Below are 22,784 nucleotides of genomic sequence, written 5' to 3' on the forward strand. Positions count from 1 at the left end.
GCAGTGGCAGCATCATGCTAACAGCCAACAGAGCTAAACAGAAAGCTATAAAATCAACCTCAGAATGACTTGCAAAATAGGTGCTAAATTTATTTCAGAATGGTTATAATATTCTGGCGTATTCTTCTATTGTTGCTTTCTTACCTTTTTCACGCTGGAATATTTAATTGACTGCATATAACTTTTCGGATTGCTATACGCTATGTTCGTATCCTTACCTTTGCATTCTAGAACATCTTTCTACGTCACAGCAGTTCATCTGTAACAGAGTGATTTTGAGATAAAAAGAACGAAAAACAATTTATGCTAAATAACTGTGCGAAACTTACAAGACTAGAAATTCTATTTCATCATATTCTGCGTCAAATTGGATTCGATATTTTCTGTAAAGTAGAATAAAGTATAATATCTGATATCCCTTTGATTATTTTAAGTAAATGGTAGACTAAACAATCCTTATTATTCTCACCCGAGCAGCACAATTCTAGCATTTCTAGTTGTATAAACTTATTTATGACCAGAATTAGTCATATATCGGTTCTCACAACTAGTTTGTAACAACTGTGCTAGTAGGGCAACTAAAAAAGTAGCCCAGATGGCAACAGTTTCTTTCGACAGCAACTGCTTAGGTGTATATTTACTTTCAAATATAACCCAAGTACCCAGGCTAGGATATAGTGGGGCACGTGTCCCACCTTCTATATCAAATTTAATCAAAAGCAAAATGACTTCGCGCGATGTTACCTGGTAGTTCTGGAGAAATTTTTAAGTCCTGTTTCAAGTCAACTTCATTGTTAGGTACAATTTCATGCTCCCATCCAATTTAATTTCAACTGCAAAATCACAAATTTCAACTTCAATTCCAAGTCCAAATTCAAATCCAATTTTAAGTCCAATTTCAGTTCAGTTTATAATATTTTTTTAAGTTGATTTTGAAACTAGGCAAGCCAAATTAATTCAAATTCAGACCATAGATAAACTTTATGTATGTTATGTAAATGACTAACCGCCAAATGAAACATAATGAATCATATCTATATTTATCCAAGCCAATTAAGCTTCTAGGTTTCCAGCTGTGTTTATTACCTCACTAAGCAAGTCTATATTTATCAAATTCTGACGATTTAATCAAAGAAACATTTGCACGTTCTTTATTTGGATTTTGTTACATTTCCTTACAACATCAAACTGCCTATGCACGTATTATTTCCATCAAATTGATGCTAAAACGTTAAAAACTTGAAAGATCATCAACGAACCTGTTTGTCCAGAAATTAGTTTGCTTGACAAAATTGCAGGTTTGTAAAAGTGCGGGTTGGGGTGGGACATGGCCCACAGCAACACAGCATGGGAGGCATTTTGAGACGAAAGATTATCAACACCATACTAACAGGGCGTTAATTTTTATTTTGCTCACGATGAGCGTTTAATGCTATGCCATTGTATCCCTCCGATATCTACTATATATAACATAGTCTAGCCAGTCGATATATCGCGACCATCAAATTCGCGTGCAGTCACTACAGGTCTCTACAGTAGTAATGCGAAAACGTCTTTCCAGTAGCGGTTTGTTATACATCATAGATCCCTATCGATTCAATTACCTACCGGTTTTACTTCAGCCAATGATCAAAATAGACTTGTCGAATTAGAATCACCATGCAAGCATCCCAAGTAATTGCCTTGGTCTTCCGTGTTTACGAGTGATTACAGTTATTAACGGTATGGAAGATGTTTTTGCATCACTGAGCTAACTGCGCCGGAAATTACTCCTACCTAAATGTTTTGTACTGCAAGCGTGAAACAATTTGTAGCAAACTAGGTTCACGGAAGTTCACCACTCGTTAAAATATCTATAACTATAACAACCTCGGGTGCAAATACACTGATGTTGTAATGAAAGATGCGTTTTTATACGATTTTAAGCAACTTGTAATGCAAATTTGGCACTTTCGGCTAAATTTCATTAACCAACGTAAAAAAAATAGTCAATATATTTTTGCGACTTGGTAAAACGAATTAACAAAATTGCCTTACGGTAATCTTCTAACTTAATAGAAAATGAAATATGTAGAGAAAACATCATGATCTGCTGTTTTTTCGTTATTTAAAAGAATCGCTGAAAAGACATTATATTCGGAGAAACTCTGGTTGTGTCCGACCTTCAATGAGATATAAAAAAATTATCCGTGTGATGATCACAGAACAGCCAATACAAAAAACTACACTGCGAGTACGCGAAACGTGCTATACACGGATGGAATACAAAAGCAGTAGGTACACTCCCCCGGTTCATATGCCAAGTGTCTTATTTTATTAGACTAAAATGCGTATTTTGTTAGAACTATCACACTTACCTTACGATTCCCGTCCTTGAGCACAATTTACCTTAATAACTCTGCAGCGGTTTATGATGCACGTACACTCATTTACACTGTCGCATAGTGTGGCGCGTTATGCAAAATTGTCCAAATTTCAATTTATGAATAAATTTCCTAATAAACAAGTAAATTAAAATTACAAAATCATACGTACTTTTTTTTGTAAAAATTGCTTTAAAACAGTTTTATAACATCAGACCGGTCAGAGAGAAGCAGTCAAATCTATGGATTAAGCCGTTTAGAAATATTTGCGCCATAGCCATTAGAATGCTAGGGCTCGAACAACATAATAACATGTTCTCGTTTTAATTGGCTGTCAGTCTATTGATAGTCGAACAAAGAGCAGACAGTATTGTACGTATAACTTAAAAACATTTTACGACAGACCTAATATGTAACACATTGTAGCAATCCCTGAAGAAGACTGAAATAAACAGTTGAAACGTTGGAAAGATTACAAAATCTGTTCGACTATCAATAGACTGACAGCCAATTAAAACGAGAATATTAAATTCTACAGTCGACAAAACAAATCCATAATAACATGTTTGGTTAGTTTTTTTCGAATTGACTCAAGTATGTATTAAAAACTCCTACCACAAAATGCAACAGCTGGTCGGAACCTTTTTTTTCCTGTGTGGACTCATCACTGCCCCAGCATAGTTGATCTATTGTGATATCGCCCGGGTGTTTGCTGTATAACCTGCACTGCATTTCTTTTTGCTATAATCGCTATTGAATGAGCGATATGCTTATTAAATTTTATGCGTGCTTGTGTGTATTGGGATTTACCCTTCCTTCAAAGCTTGATCTACCTTACCCACCTATTCCTCACTGCCAGTACTATCCCATATTATAGCCGTCCCTGGCGAGGATTCATTCGTTCCTCTGACCAGTACGCTTAACTATAGGAGGGACTTTTGTACTGTCAAGAAGCTTCAGTGGGAAAATTTAGAATTCAGCATGAAGGAAGGGTAAACAAGGGGGGGCCTGAGAATAAACCCATGCTAAGGTCACTTGACATCGAAATGCTTGATTCTACTAAGATTCGAATCCATGACCACTCGCTTGTCAAACCAGACTCGGTAACCTTGCGGCTACGGAGCCCCCAGGTCGGAACCTTAGTCATGACCTATGGAAAGATCGATCCCAACTAGCACTTATTATAAAACAGTTGAGCTGACTGTTATATTACTAGTTTAAGTAATTACAAAGTTGATATAACTAAAAGCATCGTAAGTGTGTTACTCGGGCCTCATTCTTTAGCTCTTTTATGGCCTTGGCGATCAGCTGCTTCTTCGCTTTGGTCACAAAATTTTGGAGTGGATCCTTCATTTGAGGTTCACTAAAAATTTAGCATCGGGAACACGCTGGGGAACGTTGAAAGAATTGGTGGTTAAGTAATATTTATCTGCAGCTGGTCCATCTCCACCAGTGGTCGCTTGGCATAATGGGCCGAGGCCAGGTCCGGCCAAAAGACCACATCCTCCAACGCGTTGTGCTTCTTAGTGAAGACGGCACCTTCTGGCAAGCACTTTGTATTGTACATCTCTCCGTTTACCGCAAATCCCGAAGGAAAGTACAGCGGCTTAGACAATTCATTCTCGCTGATCGTCAGCCATAAAAGGACCTGCTTCGGCAACTTGGTGTGGGAGGTATACTTGATGACATTGCTTGCCTCCTTAATGAGGAACGTAAATTACTCGGTCCCCTGCTAGTCGTTGCCGTCCAACGTCAAGTCATTTTCGTCATCCATTATGACTACGACATCATGCTTCGTGGAAAGATGTTTTTCACCAGTAATTTCAGCCTCATCTCATAGGTGATTGCCTGATACTCAGACACGGTCACCTTCGACTGATGCTTCCGCATAAAAATATCCATTTGGCCAGGCACTTCTTCACCGTTTGGCCGATTGCTCCGACCTTACGAAACGAAGAAGCCACTTTGCTCATGGTCTTCCTCTTCAGCTTCTGCTGCACTTTACGTTTGCGCAGCACCATCAAGCGTCCGTTCGATGCTCTCGCCTCTCTTTACAAGGGAGAGGATGTTGTAAATGCCAGGTCGGCTACGTCCGGCAGATACGAAATGGCTCAAGATGCCCAACTTCTTCGCTTGTTTGGCTGCTGCAAATTAACTGATAACGTTGTCAATTCTTCTCCGTAAACAACAGTTTAATCCGCGGAGTTCCTTATTCGTGTGTTTATATATCAGTTTTCATACTACCGTCTGGCTGCCAAGATATTGAAAATCTTCCTTGTCAATCTGTTGTCCTGCCGTAATTGGAGGGTTTGCTGGTATTCACTCTCATCGACCAGACGATGCTGACGCTGACTATAAGAGCTGCTGCCTTGCCAGATGATAGTTCAGAGGCTCGAAATGCTAGTTGTTCGACTTTCTCTTCCAGTCGTAAAGCATGTGCGATGCCCTGGCGTATCTTACCGATGCGCAATGGCAAGATAGTGACCGGATGCGATAACGTCACTGCATTTGTTGCGAAGATCAAGTAAGCTCCGCCGCTTTCGGCTGATGATGCAGATGTAGTCTATTTGATTTCCTCTTTTCTGCTCTGCTAAAACCCAAGTGATTTTATGTGTTGGACGATTAGGGTTAGGGAAAACTCTGCAAACTCTCCGTTTTCGGACATATCACCTAAACCCTGGTATCCCAAAACGCGTTGTTCGAGTCAATCTTCGCATTGAAATTGCCTGATATGCATGTGATTCACCTGCAAGTCGATAGCATCCTTTGATGCGTTACATTAAATCATCGTAAGGTTTTACGCCTTGTTCTGAACCTGGCAACGATTATTCTATCGTTTCTCGGTTCCCATCTCATCAAGACCGCGTGAGCACCTGGGATCACGTTCCCGTTCCCAAACCGCATTGTCTCATACCTACCAGAATATAACAAGACTTGCTCAGCAAATGTCTTCCGTTCGCCGGTGGTCAACCAGCGGACCTCGTACAGTCTCAGTATTTCGAGCTTCAAGTGGCTACCTTCCCTAGTCAACTAAGAAGCCTTCCCTGTTGGACAAGAGTCAAAGCGTGCTATCTTATATGTTCCCGTTCGTATCCGTGGTATAATGCTAAAGGTCAGAGGCCATAAGTTCTCCAAATCAACCAGTTCGTCTTACCCACAGTCCTCCTATCAAGATTAATTACAACAAGAATTAGAAAGTATACCCCATTACAATTTCTTTTTGTATTGAGACAACAAAATCAAAACAATTCATCATTTGGAGAAAATAAACTGAGATGGAATGTAACGATAATAAGCAATCTTTTAGAGGGTTGCATAGTGTTTCTTAAAACCGTCTGTTAGGATCGCAGGTTCTGGCTGATAAATATGATGCAAAACTAATTTTTAAAACTCCATCAATTTGAATATATTTTCTGGCAAAAAAAAAATTAAAAAAAACAGAAGCATAATCTTATTGCCTATCTCTAAACCTTTGATTAACTCATTTCCATCGTCAAACATTAAAAAAATAATTCCCACTTTTACTACACTGTGAACCGGCACTCTGCACATTCGCTAAACGTGCAAAACATGATCGTCTGGCTTCTGGCAGAACAACCGGTGACAATAACAACTAGTTTAGCATTTGCAGTCCAAGCTTGTGCAGCACATGTACATAGGTACAGAGAATGAATGCGTAAATGTAGGTACATCTTCTGGAAGAAATGAGATCTGATATGAATTTAAAACCCACAGTAAGTTGAATTCTGCTAGCTAGTGAATGACTTGGACGCGGAAGCAACATTTGAGCTCTGCGTCCACATCTATTTGTGCGTAGGTACTTTTAGTAACGACAACAGGCGACAACAATACATAAGCAAGTCAACAAAAATAAATCAAATGGCAATGTGTTAAAAACTGGAATAACATTTAACAAGTTTTATTTAAAAATTAACATCTTACTGCTAATAACACTGACGCGCATACACCATTTGAACTTAATCACGAATGTCTACTTGAGGTGATCGAACATCTAACTTTTTTGCAGAATTTTACTTTCGCGATACAGCCGTTTCGAACAGGTTCGTTAAAAAGGAGAAAATTTTCAACTGCGTAAAACAATTTTTATAATAATTTTCCTAGCAGCATTTACTTTAAACTATGGCCGATCTATAACGTAATTTGAAGTGACACAGAGTTGAATATATTAGATTTTGTCGTCACTCTCGAATGTCGACTGGAAGTAAAGGATTGTTTAACGCAGTGCAGAATTATTTAAGTGAAAGATTGAACTTAAACACTGTTTACTTTCCCCTTAGTCTGAAAATTTGTCCGGCTCTTGCTTGGCAGATGGTGGAAACAAAATGAGACTTTTCCTTTGCCACATATAGACTTCTGTTTGTATTTTTGATTCTAATAGCAAATCCACACGGCTGGTAAACGGCTGGGTAATGCGTACCATTGGTGCCTTGTGCACTGGGCATAAAATAGACCCCACAGTGGCCCACAACATCTTACCCAGCAACTCCTACCCCTACCCCCTCGTGGTACCAGCCGGGATACGAGCAACCTCGGTGAAGATCGGGTAACCAACCCCGCTGGAAACCAAGGTCGTATGCTGACAGGGGAAGAGGGCTCCTTCGAGCTTCGTTGGCCCTCCGGCGATACTGTGGGGTTGGTTGCGGGCTTTGCAAACCTGAATCACTAAAAAACCAAAGCAATGGACTCCGTAAGTAATAATAATAACTCTAATCGGAACAATCGACAAAGACCCAGGCGACGAAAAGGCACTAACGATTGGAAATTAGGAACATGGAACTGTCGGTCTCTAAATTTCCTCAGAAGTACCCACGTGCTTTCTAAAGAAGTGAAAAGCCGCAAGTTCGACATCGTAGGGCTGCATGAGGTATGCTGGAAAGGAACGATGGTACGTACGTATAGAGATTGTCATACCATCTACCAGAGCTGCGGCAATACACACGAGCTGGACACAGCTTTTATAGTGATGGGCGTGATGCAGAAGCGGGTGATCGGGTGGTGGTCGATCAACTCCCGAATGTGCAGATTAAGAATCAAGGGCCGATTCTTTAATATTAGCATAATTAACGTGCACAGCCTGGAAGCGGAAGTACCGATGATGACAAAGATGAATTCTACGCGCAGTTGAAGCGTGAATACGACCGCTGCCCAAGACATGATGTCAAAATTATCATCGGGGACTGTAATGCTTAGGTTGGTCAGGAGGAGGAATTCAAACCGGTGAATGGACGGTTCAGCGCTCACCCGCAAACGAACTAAAACGACCTAAGACTTGTCGACTTCGTCGCCTCCAAGAACATGGCCATACGTAGTACCTTCTTCCAGCATAACCTCTACCATCGGTAGAGGTTATCAACCTCGTTCTGATAGATGGTCGGCACTTCTCAGACATTATCGACTTCAGAACCTATCCAGGCGCTAACATTGATTCCGATCACTACCTATTGATGGTAAGGATACGTCAAAAACTATCTGTTGTGAACAACATACGATACCGGTGCCCACCACGGTATAATCTAGTACGACTGAAGCAACCGGAGGTCGCCGAAAACTACGCGTTATCTCTCGAAACCGCGCTGCCGGAAGAGGGTGAGCTGGATGAAGCCCCTCTTGAGGACTGTTGGAATGCTATGAAAACAGTCATTAACAGCGTAGCGGAGAACGTCCTAGGCCGTGGGGCACTGAATAGACGTAACGAATGGTTTGACAAGGAATGCCAGCAAATATTGGCTGAGAAGAACGCAGCGCGGGTACATATACTGCGTAGAGCCACCCGTCAGAATGTGGAGCAATACAAACAGAAGTGGAGGCAGCAAACCCGAGTGCGAAGAACCCGAACAGCTGTACCGCTTTCGCGACACACGGAAGTTCTATCAGAGACTCAACGGATCTCGCAAAGGCTTTGTGCCGCGGGCCGATATGTGCAGAGATAAAGATGGAGGTATCTTGACTAACAACCGTGCGGTGATCGAAAGGTGGAAGCAGCGCCGATTTACGCAATAATCGACAGAAAATGCTAAAATGACCCATAATTGTGTGTGACCCATGATTGTGGACTGACTGTATTCTAAAATCTAGTTCACTAAAGTTACCTCAACAGTGTGTGAAATGCTTTGCTAAAAGCGTGATTGACAGACATTAACAATCATTACCACATACTTTCAACATGATAGTTTAAGGTAGTCACACATTCCGCATGACTCTAACATGCACATCTGTTCTCAGTGTTCGTTTTACTGATCACTATCTTTAAGAACCAATTGGCGTCAAGAGTCAACAGGTTTCATTGGGATAATCTTGAAATCAATATGACGAAAGGGTAATGAAAAGGCAGGAGAATCAACTCATGCATGAGAGTTACTTAACCTCGAATGACCTAATTCTACTAAGCTTCGAAGTCATGACCACCCACTTGTCAAGTCGATTCTGTAAGCTTACGATGCTCCCCAACACAGTAACAAAATTGGCGATAGTCTCATTTATTTACCGGAGAATCCTGATCGTAACCAAGTGCTGTGCAAATCAGTTTCTATGTTTTATGCCTATTAGCTTGTCCCTAACTACAATTGATTTTAATAATTCAGTATCATACTGTTTATACTGCTGCCGCTAGATCAACTTTTTTGTTCAGGGAGCTCAGCGGAATTTACCATGTAAAACTAATAAAGAAATAAAAATGAAATCGAATGAAATTAAATGAAATTAACAACTTATAATCACCCTGCGACTCAAAAACTAGACCATTCAAATCTTAATAGAATCTTAGTCACTCTAGTATCAATCATTAGAGCAGCTTATTGAGACAAAGAACTAGTATTATAATATAAAACTAACCTGTTATTTATGTGTACAATACATGCTTGCTATTTGCTATGTGAAAATGAAAGTTACTGCAGTGCACTATCATACCGTATAATCCGCTGCATCGCGTGCATTGCTCATCGTATAAATCACATTTAACATTATCACGGGACATCACGATACCGTCTGTCGAAGTGCACGCTTTTGTGTCTCTTATTTCCGGAATCTGCTTGTTAAACAAGGCGTAACATTAATCATGTGTAAGAAAAATCGGACATTGACATTGACCCTGCTTGCGTCGGCTTTCCAGTAGCGTGATGCATCACGACATAAGTCAGCAGCCGTTACTGGTTCCGTTAAAAATAAATTGCTGCCGCCTACGCAAACTTACGCAGCTGGGAATCTCTAGGGGCGTAGAACAAAGTTATTTGCGGCTCCAAGCTAATATACTTTGACGACACGTAAATGAAGTGCGTAAACCTTAAGAAAAGTTTAATAAAATAATTATGCCTTCCTTTGCTGCATGCTGGGTTTTGTGACGTAAAATCGGACAAGTTATGCTGGATGGAATAAACACGTTGTGCTTAAAAATGATTGAAAAGAAGGAGGCTCAAACTATTCTGCAACGATGTATTCATAGGCTAACAGACGTAACACTGAAGCCCCATTCCATCGCCAATAAAAACGATCATTTCAAAAGTTCACTTAAACCAAGACTCAAACAACACTCACTGCGCGAGAACACCGCTCGCTTGCGCTGGCGCTGTTGTCAGATAATATACAAGTAAATTTACAGCATTGCTAAATTTATAGCAAGCTGCTTTGCATAGCGCGAAGACTGCACCAGGCGATGCTAGTGTTTTTTCTAAGTTTTGGGGGTGTCATTGAAACGATGTTTTGTTAGAAAATTTGTTCGAAGTGTTACGTCTGTTAGTCTATGATGTATTCTTCAATACACTGACTCAAGTCTTTTTTTACACGGGAGATACGTGTCGCGTACAATAAAACCGTTTAAAAGAACCGTGTTAATTCGAAAAATGTTGTACAAAAACGCGTCAATTCAAAAATCGTTATAAAATAAACCGTGTTAATCCAAAAATCGAAGTAAAAAAACCGCGTTAATACCAAATTATCGAAAAACCGCTCGAATTTGAAAATCGCTGAAAAATGCCGCGTTAGTTCGAAAAATGAAAAATGATATCTCGGTAATTTCAAAATCGTCATCAAAAAACCGCCGTAATTCAAAAATCGTATAAATAAACCGTGTTAAAGAGGCTTGAGTGTAGTTCAGTTTTCTTATTGAACTTCTGTCTATCATTTACGGATCCATACTTTTCTTTATCCAATTCTTTTAAATATGCCATACACACAATATTAGATTTGTTTGTGGTATAAACTTATTCTACACGTCTGCGTTAACGCAATAGAATTAACAAATCATTTCACGACTTGTTTTCACTGACTTTGCCATTTTGTCGTTTTTATTGCCACATTACAATCAGCAGATCAAATTAGTTACTATCTGCTCCACTGGCACGTTTTTCATAAACGCTGGAAGATTAGTGTTCAAAGAAGTAAACTCTAATCGCCGAAATTAAACTATCATTTAGCAAACTTTGTAGTCCAGTCATACGAATGTTTGGAACTTAACACGCCATGAATTCTAATTGTTTTTTATTGACAAGACATCGAAGATGTGCTAATCTGCATAAGCAATGATAAAAGGTAACTCGAGTGTGTCGTTATGAGGTAAAACACGACCGGAAAGAAATGAAACGACGATGGAAAATATTTTGGCTGCGAATTTTGTTGTTCTTTATTTATTTTCTTTACACATTTGTACTCAATCAGAATCATGAATTAATTCACGTGCGCTCTTGAATATTTTCGCTCATCAATCTCAACTTACTTGACATTACAGGGAGCTCATTCAGATAGCACGTAACTTACTTTTTTATTTGAAAATAACTGCATGATTTGGTCGAAGTACATCTAGGTATTATACATAATTTGGTTGTAATTTTATACAAAACAGTCGGTTTTTGGCTTCACTGATATTGAAGTCTAGACAGGCTAGATAAATGTGTTAGCTTCATCAGTGAACGAGTCAACCTGAGAAAAAGCAGATTCTCGGGCTCCCCGTTTTTAACCATATTTTATTATCAGAAGTCCGATGAGCTCTAGGAAAAAGTTCATTATAAGACTGTTACTCTAACTTTGTTACTTGGTAACTGGTAACTTGTCCAGAGCTGCTCAGCGGTGTGGTGGTGAGGGAGGCGGGATAGTGAAGGTTCGGGTGGCAAACCCCGGCTAAACTGCAACTCACCACTGACTCGCGGTACACTGATAGGGAACAAAGAAATGCGAATCTTCAATCGATGCAACACCAGAAGAAGGATTATTACAGGCCAATCCATGCTATTGGCTCAAAACGCTATACTAAAGTGAACCTTAAACCACGATTAGCAAAACGACAAACAACTAACTCCTTTCGAGTTGAACTAAGCAGATTCACGAAATGGTGCAAAATGGAGCTATCTCTGTGTCTTGAGGAATACAGATTGAATTAGAATTTTTCTGTTTATTTCCCTCCCGTACACTCGTCAGTTTCCTCTTAATTACTTAAGTTTTGGCTTAAATCTATTTACTTATCGTGCTGGTGTTACGGATGGCTATTTTTGTACAGGTCGTTTCACGACCAGGAAGCGTTGAATTCTCAGCAAATGCCGATCCCTGATCGGCGTATCATCTACGCTCGCCGGCGTAGCGCTGGTTTCACGAACGGTTCTTTTCAGCAAATGCCGATCCCTGATCAGCCTACCACCGCCTACGCTGGCCTCGCGTAGCAATGGCATCTATGGTCTATCGCCACAATGGCGGATGTATTGATTACTGGAACAAACGGTGTCCTCTACAGAGGCTATGGCTGACGTATTGTTGGCCAAAACAAAGACTATCCTCAACAGAGGCAATGGCTGACGTATTGTTAGCCGGAACGAAAACTATCCTCCACCGTGGCAATGGCTGACGTATTGTTGGCCGGAACAGAACTGTCCTCAACAGAGGTACCGGATGAGGTATTGTTCGCCGGAACAAGCACTTCGAAATAACCTTCCGGTTCAAACGTCGCCTTCGGTAGAATGTATCTGGAACCAAGATAAAAAGGTCCCCTCTAGGACCTGCCGAGGGATATTAGCCACTTTCCGTATTAATTTTAAGCCTACACAACACCAGCACACCAGCAATACATAGTTTATACATAGATTTACATTGTACATAGAATTTACCTTTTCATTTATCTTTTTATAACTTTTAACTGTAGTTTCTGTTGTGTCGTCGCTTTTTACTTTTCTTAGCACTATAATACAAACGTTTTAATTAGCCGTAAGTTTTATACACATTTTATCATAACAATAGGTTTTAAATAATTGACTTTTCTTCTTTTACACGACTGACACAATTGTATCATAATTCTCCTTTCTTTACCTTTCAGAACACTACTTTTTACTAAGAAAGACTTTTATTCTCTATTCTTCACTTTGCACCACTATTATTTTTAAGTAAAATAAAAACTTTTTACGCGACTTACTGTCGTTCGCTGTTACGACAGAATAAAATTCTTTCAGCATAACAGCTGAGCCTTTTAAAGGATCTGTCAGTTGAGGTTCGGGAACGAAATTTTCCCGAACGTCAACAATGCCCTATTGTAATGGCAACCCTTCTTGTGATTTTGCACCGCGGCTTTGAATGCCAGATTCGTCTTTCCCTTTGTATCTGTGAGCGTACAAATATTGGTGACCACTCCGCCAAGACGCAAACCGCGCCAGGCTTGGAGTGATATCAGCTATATCGCTGTGAGTGGCAGTGGTGAATTCAGTAAAAGCGTACTAGTTAGAATGACCACTCCGCCCAGGACGCAAACCGCGCCAGGCTTGGCGTGCTATCACTCAAACCGCCATCTGCCTCTCGATAAAGCTTTCCAAAGTGAATCATCCATCCGTCCGCAGACTTGGAAGGTTATCACCCACCTCGTTGACAGCTCTCCCGGAGAGGGATGCTTTTACAAAACATCTACTTTTGAGTAAACTTTCCTCCGTGAGTGGCCTCTGCATCCAAAGACTTAGAGAGCTAACACTCCTTCTGTCAAAGTTTGCTCAGAGGTGGACTTAGGAAATAGGAATAAACTGAGCAACTAGGGACAACATTTTGGATTTTGGCGGAGCTAAAATATAAATTGTAACCAACGGTTACAAGACTTAACAGTGCATCTTGATACGAACACAAATAATTCAGACTCAAAAATGTATAAATTTATTCTGCCAATCTGCCGCCTCAGTTCCTCAATCCTCCACTGCAATCAAGCAAACGCGTTTAATTGCAAGTTTTCCCAACTTGTATGCGAGCGGGACAGACAGATACTACTTCACGCGTAATAGAGACCGACTTATTAGAGTCTATGTAAGATATAGAATTGATTTAATTGGTTCCAATATGGAACAACTTGTGATTCTGATTAGGTCTTCGGCAAAGTTGTTCAGTAGATCAAGAGTTTTCGAATCGAGAACACTAGCTTAGATTTCTCTCCTTACATCTCCAGCAAAAATATTTCACGATATCTTTCATTCAAATATGACAATTCGTAAGTTACTGGTCAGCCTCAGCCGCGAGCGTTGCTTAGACTCCCTGAACAAGCCGCTTACCCAGAGTTTTCTCGGGAAAGCAAGAAAATGCCCGAATAGCCGATGGAAAATTTCAATGATCTGGCATTTCACAATTTTATTACTCATTTTAAATTTGATTTAATTGGTACCACCCACTTTCTTAATCTATCTAACCTGGGTTTTCTTTTGGGGGCCCCTTTTCGACGACACTCACAGCTTGCACCACCTTTCGCCTTCAAGAATCGCTGCCTGCCTTACGTGATCGCTGGCCGCTTTCGGCCTGGATATACATCGAAATTATCAACCAGCGATCTTTGCCGCTCCATCCGCGCTTGATGACAGGTCTGGATGCTCGGCCCTTGCCAATTCTTCCGAGCAGTATTAAAAGTCACTGCGATGTCATTCGGCCTTTGCTGATCCATAGGGGTTTGCCTCCACGGCGAATACTGTTGGGCTAAACCAACACAGCGGGGTTCAAGTACATAAATAAGCCTTTCGCCCGCTTGTTTACATCCTTCAATTGACATGCGTTCTGTCATTAGCGCGGCCCCAAATTTGTCTGTTTTCTCCTGGTGGTGGGATATGGTAGGTAGCAGACTGCTTACTTACGGTGAATTGACTAATTGCCAGCTTCTTATTAGGTGGCACGCTGGGAGAAAAACCATCAACAAACAAACACTTCTTACTTTCATAGTTTACATAACATTTGAACAAATTAAAATACGAAATCCCAAGAACCTTCTAAGTGAAGGCTACCAACGCTTTCAAATTGTGCGTATGTCCTCCACAAGCAAAGTTAGTCTCAAGTCCGTAGAGAACGAACGATCTAATGGATCATTGTAGATAACTAGTTTTGCAGTCACAATCACAACAGCTTGCTTCTCGCGCTAGTGTACATTGAATCGTCCACATACACTAGCACCAGGAGCAAGTGGTTGTCACTCAAAAACTGCCTATCTTCAATGATCCATTAGCGTTTTGTACGTCGTCAGTTGCGTGCGACAATCGAAACGTCTTAAGGAGGGCAAATAAAGTTCAATTTCCAGCTTGGGTTAGCATCGTTGAATCTTCTAACTCCCAAGTATATGAACTCATTTACTACTTCAAACTTGACGCTATCAATAGTTGTCTTCACTTGAGCCCTTTCTCTTCCTATATTTGGGCTTCAATGCGTTGATTCTTTTTCTTAGCTTAACCTTCCTAGCCTTCGCTTTTAATCCAACGTAGACTGTCGCGTAGATTGTCTCCTAGCCGAACATCCAAAGTAACGTGGGCGACGGTGGTTTAGAGGTCGGGGAGGAAGTGACGGTTACGAACTAGGAACTCATTGAGATCGCTAAATCCCTAAAGGTGACAAGGCACCGGGGCCAGACGGAATCCCGAATATGGCCATTAAAGCGGCTATTTTAGAGGCTCCCGAATTATTCGGGGCAGTAATGAGTAGATGCCTGGAAGCTGATCACTTCCCGGACAGATGGAAGCGACAGAACCTGGCCCTGTTGCCGAAGCCGGGAAAACCTCCGAATGACCCCTCGTCATATAGGCCGATCTGTCTGCTCGATTCTGCCGGCAAGGTGCTGGAGAGGGTTGTCCTTAACGGACTCGTACAGTACACTGAGGGTACAAACGGTTGTCAAGGAACCAATTCGGCTTCCGAAAAGGCAAATCTACGGTGGATGCCATCTTGTCGGTCACTAAGACAGCCACTAGGACAGGTATCCGCTATTGCGCAGTTGTCACGCTCGACGTGAGAAATGCGTTTAATAGCGCTAACTGGGACTCCATAGCCAACTCGCTTCGGAACGTCCAAGTGCCGGTGTGGCTGTACAGGATTCTGGGAAATTATTTCCAGAATTGAGTGCTATGCTACGACACGGAGGAGGGTCAGAAGTGCGTTCCAATCATCGCAGGGGTTCCGCAAGGTTCCATACTGGGCCCGGTGTTGTGGAACGTCATGTATGACGAGGTGTTGAAGCTAAAGTTCCCGGTAGGGGTGGTGATTGTCGGCTTTGCGGACGACATCACCTTAGAAGTCTACGGTGAATCTATCAGAGAGGTTGAGTTGCCGGTTGCCCACATGACGCAATCTGCGTCTTAGCGGGTATGATGTCTAATGGCATCATTATTAGCGAGGACGTAGAGTGTTTCAACCAACGTGGAACTAGACGCATACGGAGTACCATAAGTTCGGCCTCGATGGCCACATGGCAGCGGGCATGGTCTAATTCCACAAAAGGCCGGTGAACACATCGACTTATCCCAGTACTATCCGGGTGGGTCAACAGGCGCCACGGTGAAGTCATCTTTCTCCTGGCATAGATTCTGCCAGGGCATGGTTGTTTTAGACAATATCTGCACAAGTTTGGGCATGTTGAGTCCCCCGCGTGTCCCGAATGCGTGAATGTTGAGGAAACTGCAGAACATGCTTTCTTCATATGCCCTCGTTTTGCGGGCGCGAGAAGCAACATGATGGCAGTGAGCGGACAGGACACTACTCCGGATAATTTAGTCCAAAGGATGTTTTACAGCTCGGACGTCTGGGGAGCGGTCAATGCGGCTGCTACCCAGATTGTACTTGAGCTACACAACCGCTGGAGAGCCGATCAACGACGAATAAACAGCCTAACTACCATAGTCCAGTAGTTATCTAAAAGTGTACTGCTACTAAGTTTTGGTTCGAGTCATTATTCGCGTAAAAAGCGTATGTTGGTGATATTCTAAAAAAAAACCGGAAATCTGAGAAAAACATGATATCTGGATATCTGATATCTGGTGGATATTTTGTGAGAAAGAAAATGCTACTAATCACCACATCTCGAAAGGCTGCGAAGTTGATATACCACGGGTGATTACTATTCGTTTCGATGTGGCTATATGGCCCTTTTTCACTGGTCTATACATCGTTTCCATGCCGACCTAGGCGTTGATGATCTACATGTTTTGTGGTGAACAACTGCCGTATATTGTCTCTAACTCCGCGTGAAATGCTCTCTTCTTGTCGTTGGATATACGTTGCTGTATACTGTAATTGCCGAAACAGACCTGCACAGACCTGAAATCCTGCACAATCACATTTAGAGTCGTTAAATGTTGAAAATTCTAGTGAACAATCCCTAGCTGTATACAACACAATTGGCTGTTCAGAAATATTTGCATGATCTCCATTATTTTCTTTCCTCTCTTTATTTAAATGTAGAGTGTAAAGTGTTAAGAAAAAATCGATGAAATTAGGTCTCGCTGCTTTTGAATATATCGTTACATAATGTGCCAAAAGACTCGGCTCTGCTTGCACGCCGACTGTTTACGAGGAATTCGAGCAATTGGGCATTTAGCTTTTTTGAACTAATGAAATGATAGAGAAAATCACAGATAACTCTATCCGCAACGAGTTTTTATAGAGCTCTCCGTTGCATAGAAATCAACATGCATATACCAACACGGTGAATGTGTGGAAACCGCACTGTTTTGCGCTGTGAAGTTGATTGAAAAATCGCTCAAATATCAAGAGACAGTTTTTACATTTTTACAATCAGAACCCCGCTTTTGGGCCCAAAAACTGCTTCCAAAATTGGGCTCTCCGACGAAAAGTCAATGATTGCTAATTTCCCGTTAATATAAATTCTACAAAAACAGTCTTTATACCATTCACTAGGCGAAGGCTTCGCCGCGAAGCAAACATAAAAATTAAAGGCTGAACTTGGCTGCCACCTAGATTATACTGTTAAGAAAGCATCTCGTTGGAATCGTATTTTGCATCCAGCACTAAATTGGACTTCCGAAAAAACGTGCTATACTGCGCATTACTTCCGAAACTAGGTTTAATGTACGGTACGGAAGAAAAATCGTTTGCCGTTTTCTCGAAAGTCCAATTTAGTGCTGGCGACACAATATACAGGGCTTTAGATTAAACAGTTAAATAGTGAGCAACGCACAATCCGCGGACTGCTAACTGGACACAGCCTCGCTCTTGTAACCTCTACTTCTCAACGGAAAGTCAGGATAGGACAGTAGAGGAAGAATTTACATAAGTGTGTTAACGGCAACCTCACTTCGCCATCCTGGATACTTACTTTCATGAGGAGGTCCCCGTGTCATTCCCTGATGACTATCAAGGTGAACGATTACGAAGCGGAATCTCACAAGACTTTGCTCAAAAGCGATAATGCACAAACTCAAATTGCGAATTATATATTTAATCAAAAGACGCTCGCTCCATACCAGCAATATTTTTTAATAATAATAGAAAATATTTTCTTTATTTTTCTTCCGAACAGCTTACTCAACTACTGCAGACAGGAATAAATCTGCCAAAGAATTCATCACCACCATGTATTCAAACTTTTCTGCGTTCTGTCGAATCTACAGTATAGCACAAATAATGCTAATTCTGATATTACCACACTATCTCAGCTACACACAGCCACAAATAACGTCCTTGGATACGCCGCTGTTTATTGAAAAGTTTAGAGGCTTCCGCAGCATGGCACTGAATTTGATAGGCAATACAGGAAATAATAAGAGAAAGTTTGAAATAAACCTAAGAATGGGAGTAGGTAAAACCTTCTTTACTAAGTTCATCGTAATTTTAATTGATTGAACTGTTACAATTGCAGAAACTACAACAACAGTTTCCACTAGACTACCCATTCTTCTGTAATACTACGGGAATGCGGAGTCCTACCGTACCGACTTCAGTGGACAAGCTGCGCCCTGGCGATATCGATATTATAGGAGCAATTGGTGATTCATTAACCGCTGGAAATGGTGCGATGGCTACGAATATCCTGGAAGTATTAGTGGAAAACAAAGGTATTTCCTGGAGTATTGGAGGCCAATCCACTTGGAGGCAGTTTCTTACATTACCAAATATTTTGAAGGAATACAATCCGAATTTATATGGGTACTCAATTAAGGACGGTGTGTCGACAAGCAAATCTTCACGGTAATTTCTTGCAAAACATACTTTAAGATAAGTTAAGGCTCGCTAAGAAACTTAACACATATTTTATTTCCAGGTTTAATGCCGCCGAGGGAGGTTCCATGAGTCAAGATATCCCTCACATGGCGAGAAATTTGGTCAAACGCATGCTACATGATACTAACGTTGATATCCAAAATCACTGGAAATTAATAACACTACTTATAGGAGGAAATGACTTTTGTTCCAACATATGCTACACAAATCCACCGGAAAAGGCCTTACAATATCACGAATCGAATATCCTGACTGCTTTGAGAATATTCAGAGACTACTTGCCACGCACATTTGTGAATCTGGTGTCCAGCCCAAGTAAGATTAGTAGTATACCGTTGTTCGAGGTAAATCTAGACATGGAAAGTTTACACACCATGAGCTTAGCACATGAGAATTTACAGATGCTTCAGTTTTTCCCTCTCACCATGTCGCTATTTACCACGATAAAATTTACATGCACTTTTGATAACTTATGGTTATCACTTTATACTTCCTTCCAAATAGATGTCAACATCCTGAATCAGCTCAAGGGAAAACCACACGAATGCGTAACAATGCACGTTGTAGAATGTCCCTGCTTTATTGCAACTCGTTTCGTTCCACAAAGACGTCGTTACCTCAAACTAATAGAGAAATGGAATGTACTCCAGATGGACATAGCAAATCGGAAAGAATTTCATAGTAAACCCGACTTCACTGTTGTACATCAGCCATTTATTATGAACATCAGCATACCGGATAAGCCAAATGGTGACTCGGACTTGAGTTACATGTCTGCCGATTGTTTTCATTTGAGCCAAAAAGGTTACGCGCGCGCAAGCAATGCTCTGTGGAACAACATGCTGGAACCGTTGGGAAGGAAATCAAGTACTTGGGGACAAGAGTTTAGTAGTTTCAAATGTCCTTCCTCGGATACGCCATACTTCCGCACGGCCGGTAATAGTTGAACACAGCAGATTATAAGAACTGATCGACGGGTGCATGTAATTATGAAGACTGTGATAAAATAAGTATCTAATAGGTTCGGAATTATTGGGAAACTAGAAATTACGGAGTACCTACTTTGTGACTAACATAAGGTCCAACTTATATGAGATTAGATACAACCTAAACAACAAAAGCTCATTTTCGCGAAAAAGTAAACTAAGTCATGAACAAATCATTCAAGTATATTCCTGAGATGTTTATTTTTGAGTTTACGTCATCGTTCAAAGTGTATGCAAAAGAAGGTACTCCGAAATTAGAAATAAAACTGCTCAATATTCATCTAAACAAATTGATTTAAATTTTAAGTAAGTTGTGTGCAAAAGCAATAGAAATTTTAATAAAAGGATGAATAAGGTTCAATTGCTAATTGAACCAAATATGTATCTCAATTCACCAAGCTCTTCGATAAAACTAAAGCTTATACTAACAACACAAAGAGCATATGTCTATATATTATGTGTATGGAATGGGCGCAAAAACGTTTTGTCCGGCTTGGGCCTACGAGACTTACCTTGGCGTGATCCAGCAACCAATCCACGAACCAATAACTGCCTGCATCCGAACATTCTCCCCAGTTGAAATTCCCTTTGAGTCAGGCAAACCATCACATAACGCAAGGAAGACCTTTTACAAGGGAGATACTCCTATTGTATTTGGGAATGCCGTCATAAACGGTGCCTGTGACCTGTGACGGACCTAAAATGTGCATGGTGATATATTTTGCATAATTTCTTTCAAAGGGTGGCTTGTTTGTTTGTCTTGATACAGTACCCAACAAACATTTTATTTGAAGAGCAGTTTGTTCAACCATTATACAGCTAATTTCCAGCAAACAAGCGCTTGATCAGCTAATATCTAACCAAAATGTTTGTTGGGTAGGATTACAAATTTGCTAACCACTGCGCGTCGCCTATGTTGCCAAAATTGAAACCGTTCCAAAATCGAGACCCTTTTTTGATATGAAAAAATTGAATGTAAATGCGTTAGGAATTGACTAAATACTTTTAATCAACGATTGCAACCATTTTATGTTTAAAAAGTCCGCCAAGAACCATCCGTTCGGTTCAAATAAGTTTTTGGCAGCGTACGGTAAGACCTACGTCTTACTATTTATTGCTATGGCAATAAAAATAAAATTGTTCAAAACATTCTATAACTGCAAACTTTTTTCCATGAACACACTGAGGGCATCATTTTTCGTCATTTGACGGGAAACTAGCAGTCATTAACTTTTCGTCGAAAAGCCCAATTTCGAAAGCAGTTTTTGGGCACAAAACAGGGGTTCTTTATTAAAAAATGTATTCACTGCATTCTTCTTGCCAATTTGAATACAGCGAATATATTTTCTTGCACAGAATTTTTGTTTCAAACAAAAAAAAACTGCTTTTGAAATGTACAAAATCAATGACGACTCATTTTACCTTAAAGCTTGTATGCGGAAACTGCTCGAAATTTAAGGCTGTGAACCATTTCGCGACATTTTTAACTTTTTAGTTAAAATTTGACAGTTCGATGGTTATTTCTCCTCAAGTGGTTAACCCTCCTTTGGATTTTTGTTTTTGAAAAATGATAACTTTTGAATACATAGTCAGAATGTTGTGATATTAATATAAAAATGTCAAGAAATCTGTTCTGAAGACGTTTTGCATATTGTTAACTCAAAACAAATTTCGTATGCGGCTCTGGTACTCCAAAAACGAAGGCCGTCTACTGACGGGTAAGGCCGTCTGTAGACGGCCTTCGTTTTTGGAGTACCAGAGCCGCATACGAAATTTGTTTTGAGTTAACAATATGCAAAACGTCTTCAGAACAGATTTCTTGACATTTTTATATTAATATCACAACATTCTGACTATGTATTCAAAAGTTATCATTTTTCAAAAACAAAAATTCCGAAAAATTTCGAAAATAATTAATGCGCGAATATATCCTTTTTTATTTTTGATGAAAAAGCACATCTAGAACAAACTGATTGACCTTAAAATTTTTCTATGAGTAAATTTCATGCTCTATATCAGTTTTGTAATGTATTTGAATTGAAAAAATATCTGGGTAGAGCGTTAGACATGAAAAACGAAGATGAGAAATTGGACTTTTTCTAACCTGGCGCTCCTCCAGATAATTATTTTTGCATGACAATCAGAACTTAAGGTTCTTTTGAGTGTGCTCTCATGATAAAATAGTCATTAGCTTGATCGCATTGTTTTTACGATGTTGCCCGTTAGAGGGTTAAAACGTGGGTGGAAATCAGTTCAGAATGCGAACCATATTTCATATTTGACAGATTGATAGTTGTTTTACTCAATGAGAGCACATATAAGGTGAGGATGAAGATATGTTTCTATAACAGCGAATTTTTTTATTCAGTCCAGGTTGGAATTGGTTGAATTTTTGGTGTTCATTTGCACCTGTTTGATAAACAAAATTTAGCTCATTTCATTTCGGGTTGAATAAGCAAATTTGTTATATGTTAAACATCCATACCACAGACATGTCTGTGTCCATACATAGGTGAAAAAAATTCAAGGAAAAAACAGTGAAACACAGGGAAGCTCTTTCCTCACCAATGGCATATCTCATTGGCTCTCAGAAGCGAACCATCGAACTGTCAAAACCTAGGTCAAAACTATAGTGACTACAGCAAAGTTTCGTTATTTGGTGGTTCGTTAATTGGGCGGTTCGTTAATTGGGTGCTCGCTAATTGGGCTATATGACAACTTGAATGTCAAAATTGTATGGAATTTTCGAGTTTAGAAATTTCTAACAACTGTCAGTCGGCCCAATTAGCGAATCAGCTGGAGTGCAGTCGTGGCCCAATTAACGAATTCAGGCTGTATATATTATAGGGTAACCAACGTATTTTGGACCCCCTCAGCAGCTGTACATAATATGGACACTTACAGCAAAATCAAATGCAAGTGTCCAAATTATGTACAGCTGCTGATGGGGTCCAAAATAGGTTGGTTACCCTACACTCCG

The 22,784-nt window shown here is 40.4% G+C and overlaps 1 protein-coding gene across 1 annotated transcript; it reads left to right on the forward strand.

Moving 5' to 3' along the window:
- The first annotated feature begins 18,272 nt into the window (after positions 1-18,272).
- LOC128737913 (phospholipase B1, membrane-associated) lies at positions 18,273-19,765 on the forward strand. Its single transcript, XM_053832683.1, has 4 exons — positions 18,273-18,392; positions 18,457-18,785; positions 18,859-19,133; positions 19,323-19,765. Exons 1-4 carry the CDS (start codon positions 18,324-18,326, stop codon positions 19,763-19,765), a joined length of 1,116 nt encoding a protein of 371 aa, XP_053688658.1. The 5' UTR covers positions 18,273-18,323.
- The last annotated feature ends 3,019 nt before the right edge of the window (positions 19,766-22,784 follow it).

The sequence above is a fragment of the Sabethes cyaneus genome, chromosome 2, assembly GCF_943734655.1.
Source record: "Sabethes cyaneus chromosome 2, idSabCyanKW18_F2, whole genome shotgun sequence".
NCBI classification, from domain to species: Eukaryota; Metazoa; Arthropoda; class Insecta; order Diptera; family Culicidae; genus Sabethes; species Sabethes cyaneus.

Coding starts and splice junctions, on each gene's coding strand:
- LOC128737913 (XM_053832683.1), top strand. CDS start 18,324: ATGGCACTGAATTTGATAGGCAATACAGGAAATAATAAGAGAAAGTTT. Junction 18,786..18,858: donor TCGACAAGCAAATCTTCACG/GTAATTTCTTGC, acceptor TTTTATTTCCAG/GTTTAATGCCGCCGAGGGAG. Junction 19,134..19,322: donor GAATCTGGTGTCCAGCCCAA/GTAAGATTAGTA, acceptor CCTTCCAAATAG/ATGTCAACATCCTGAATCAG.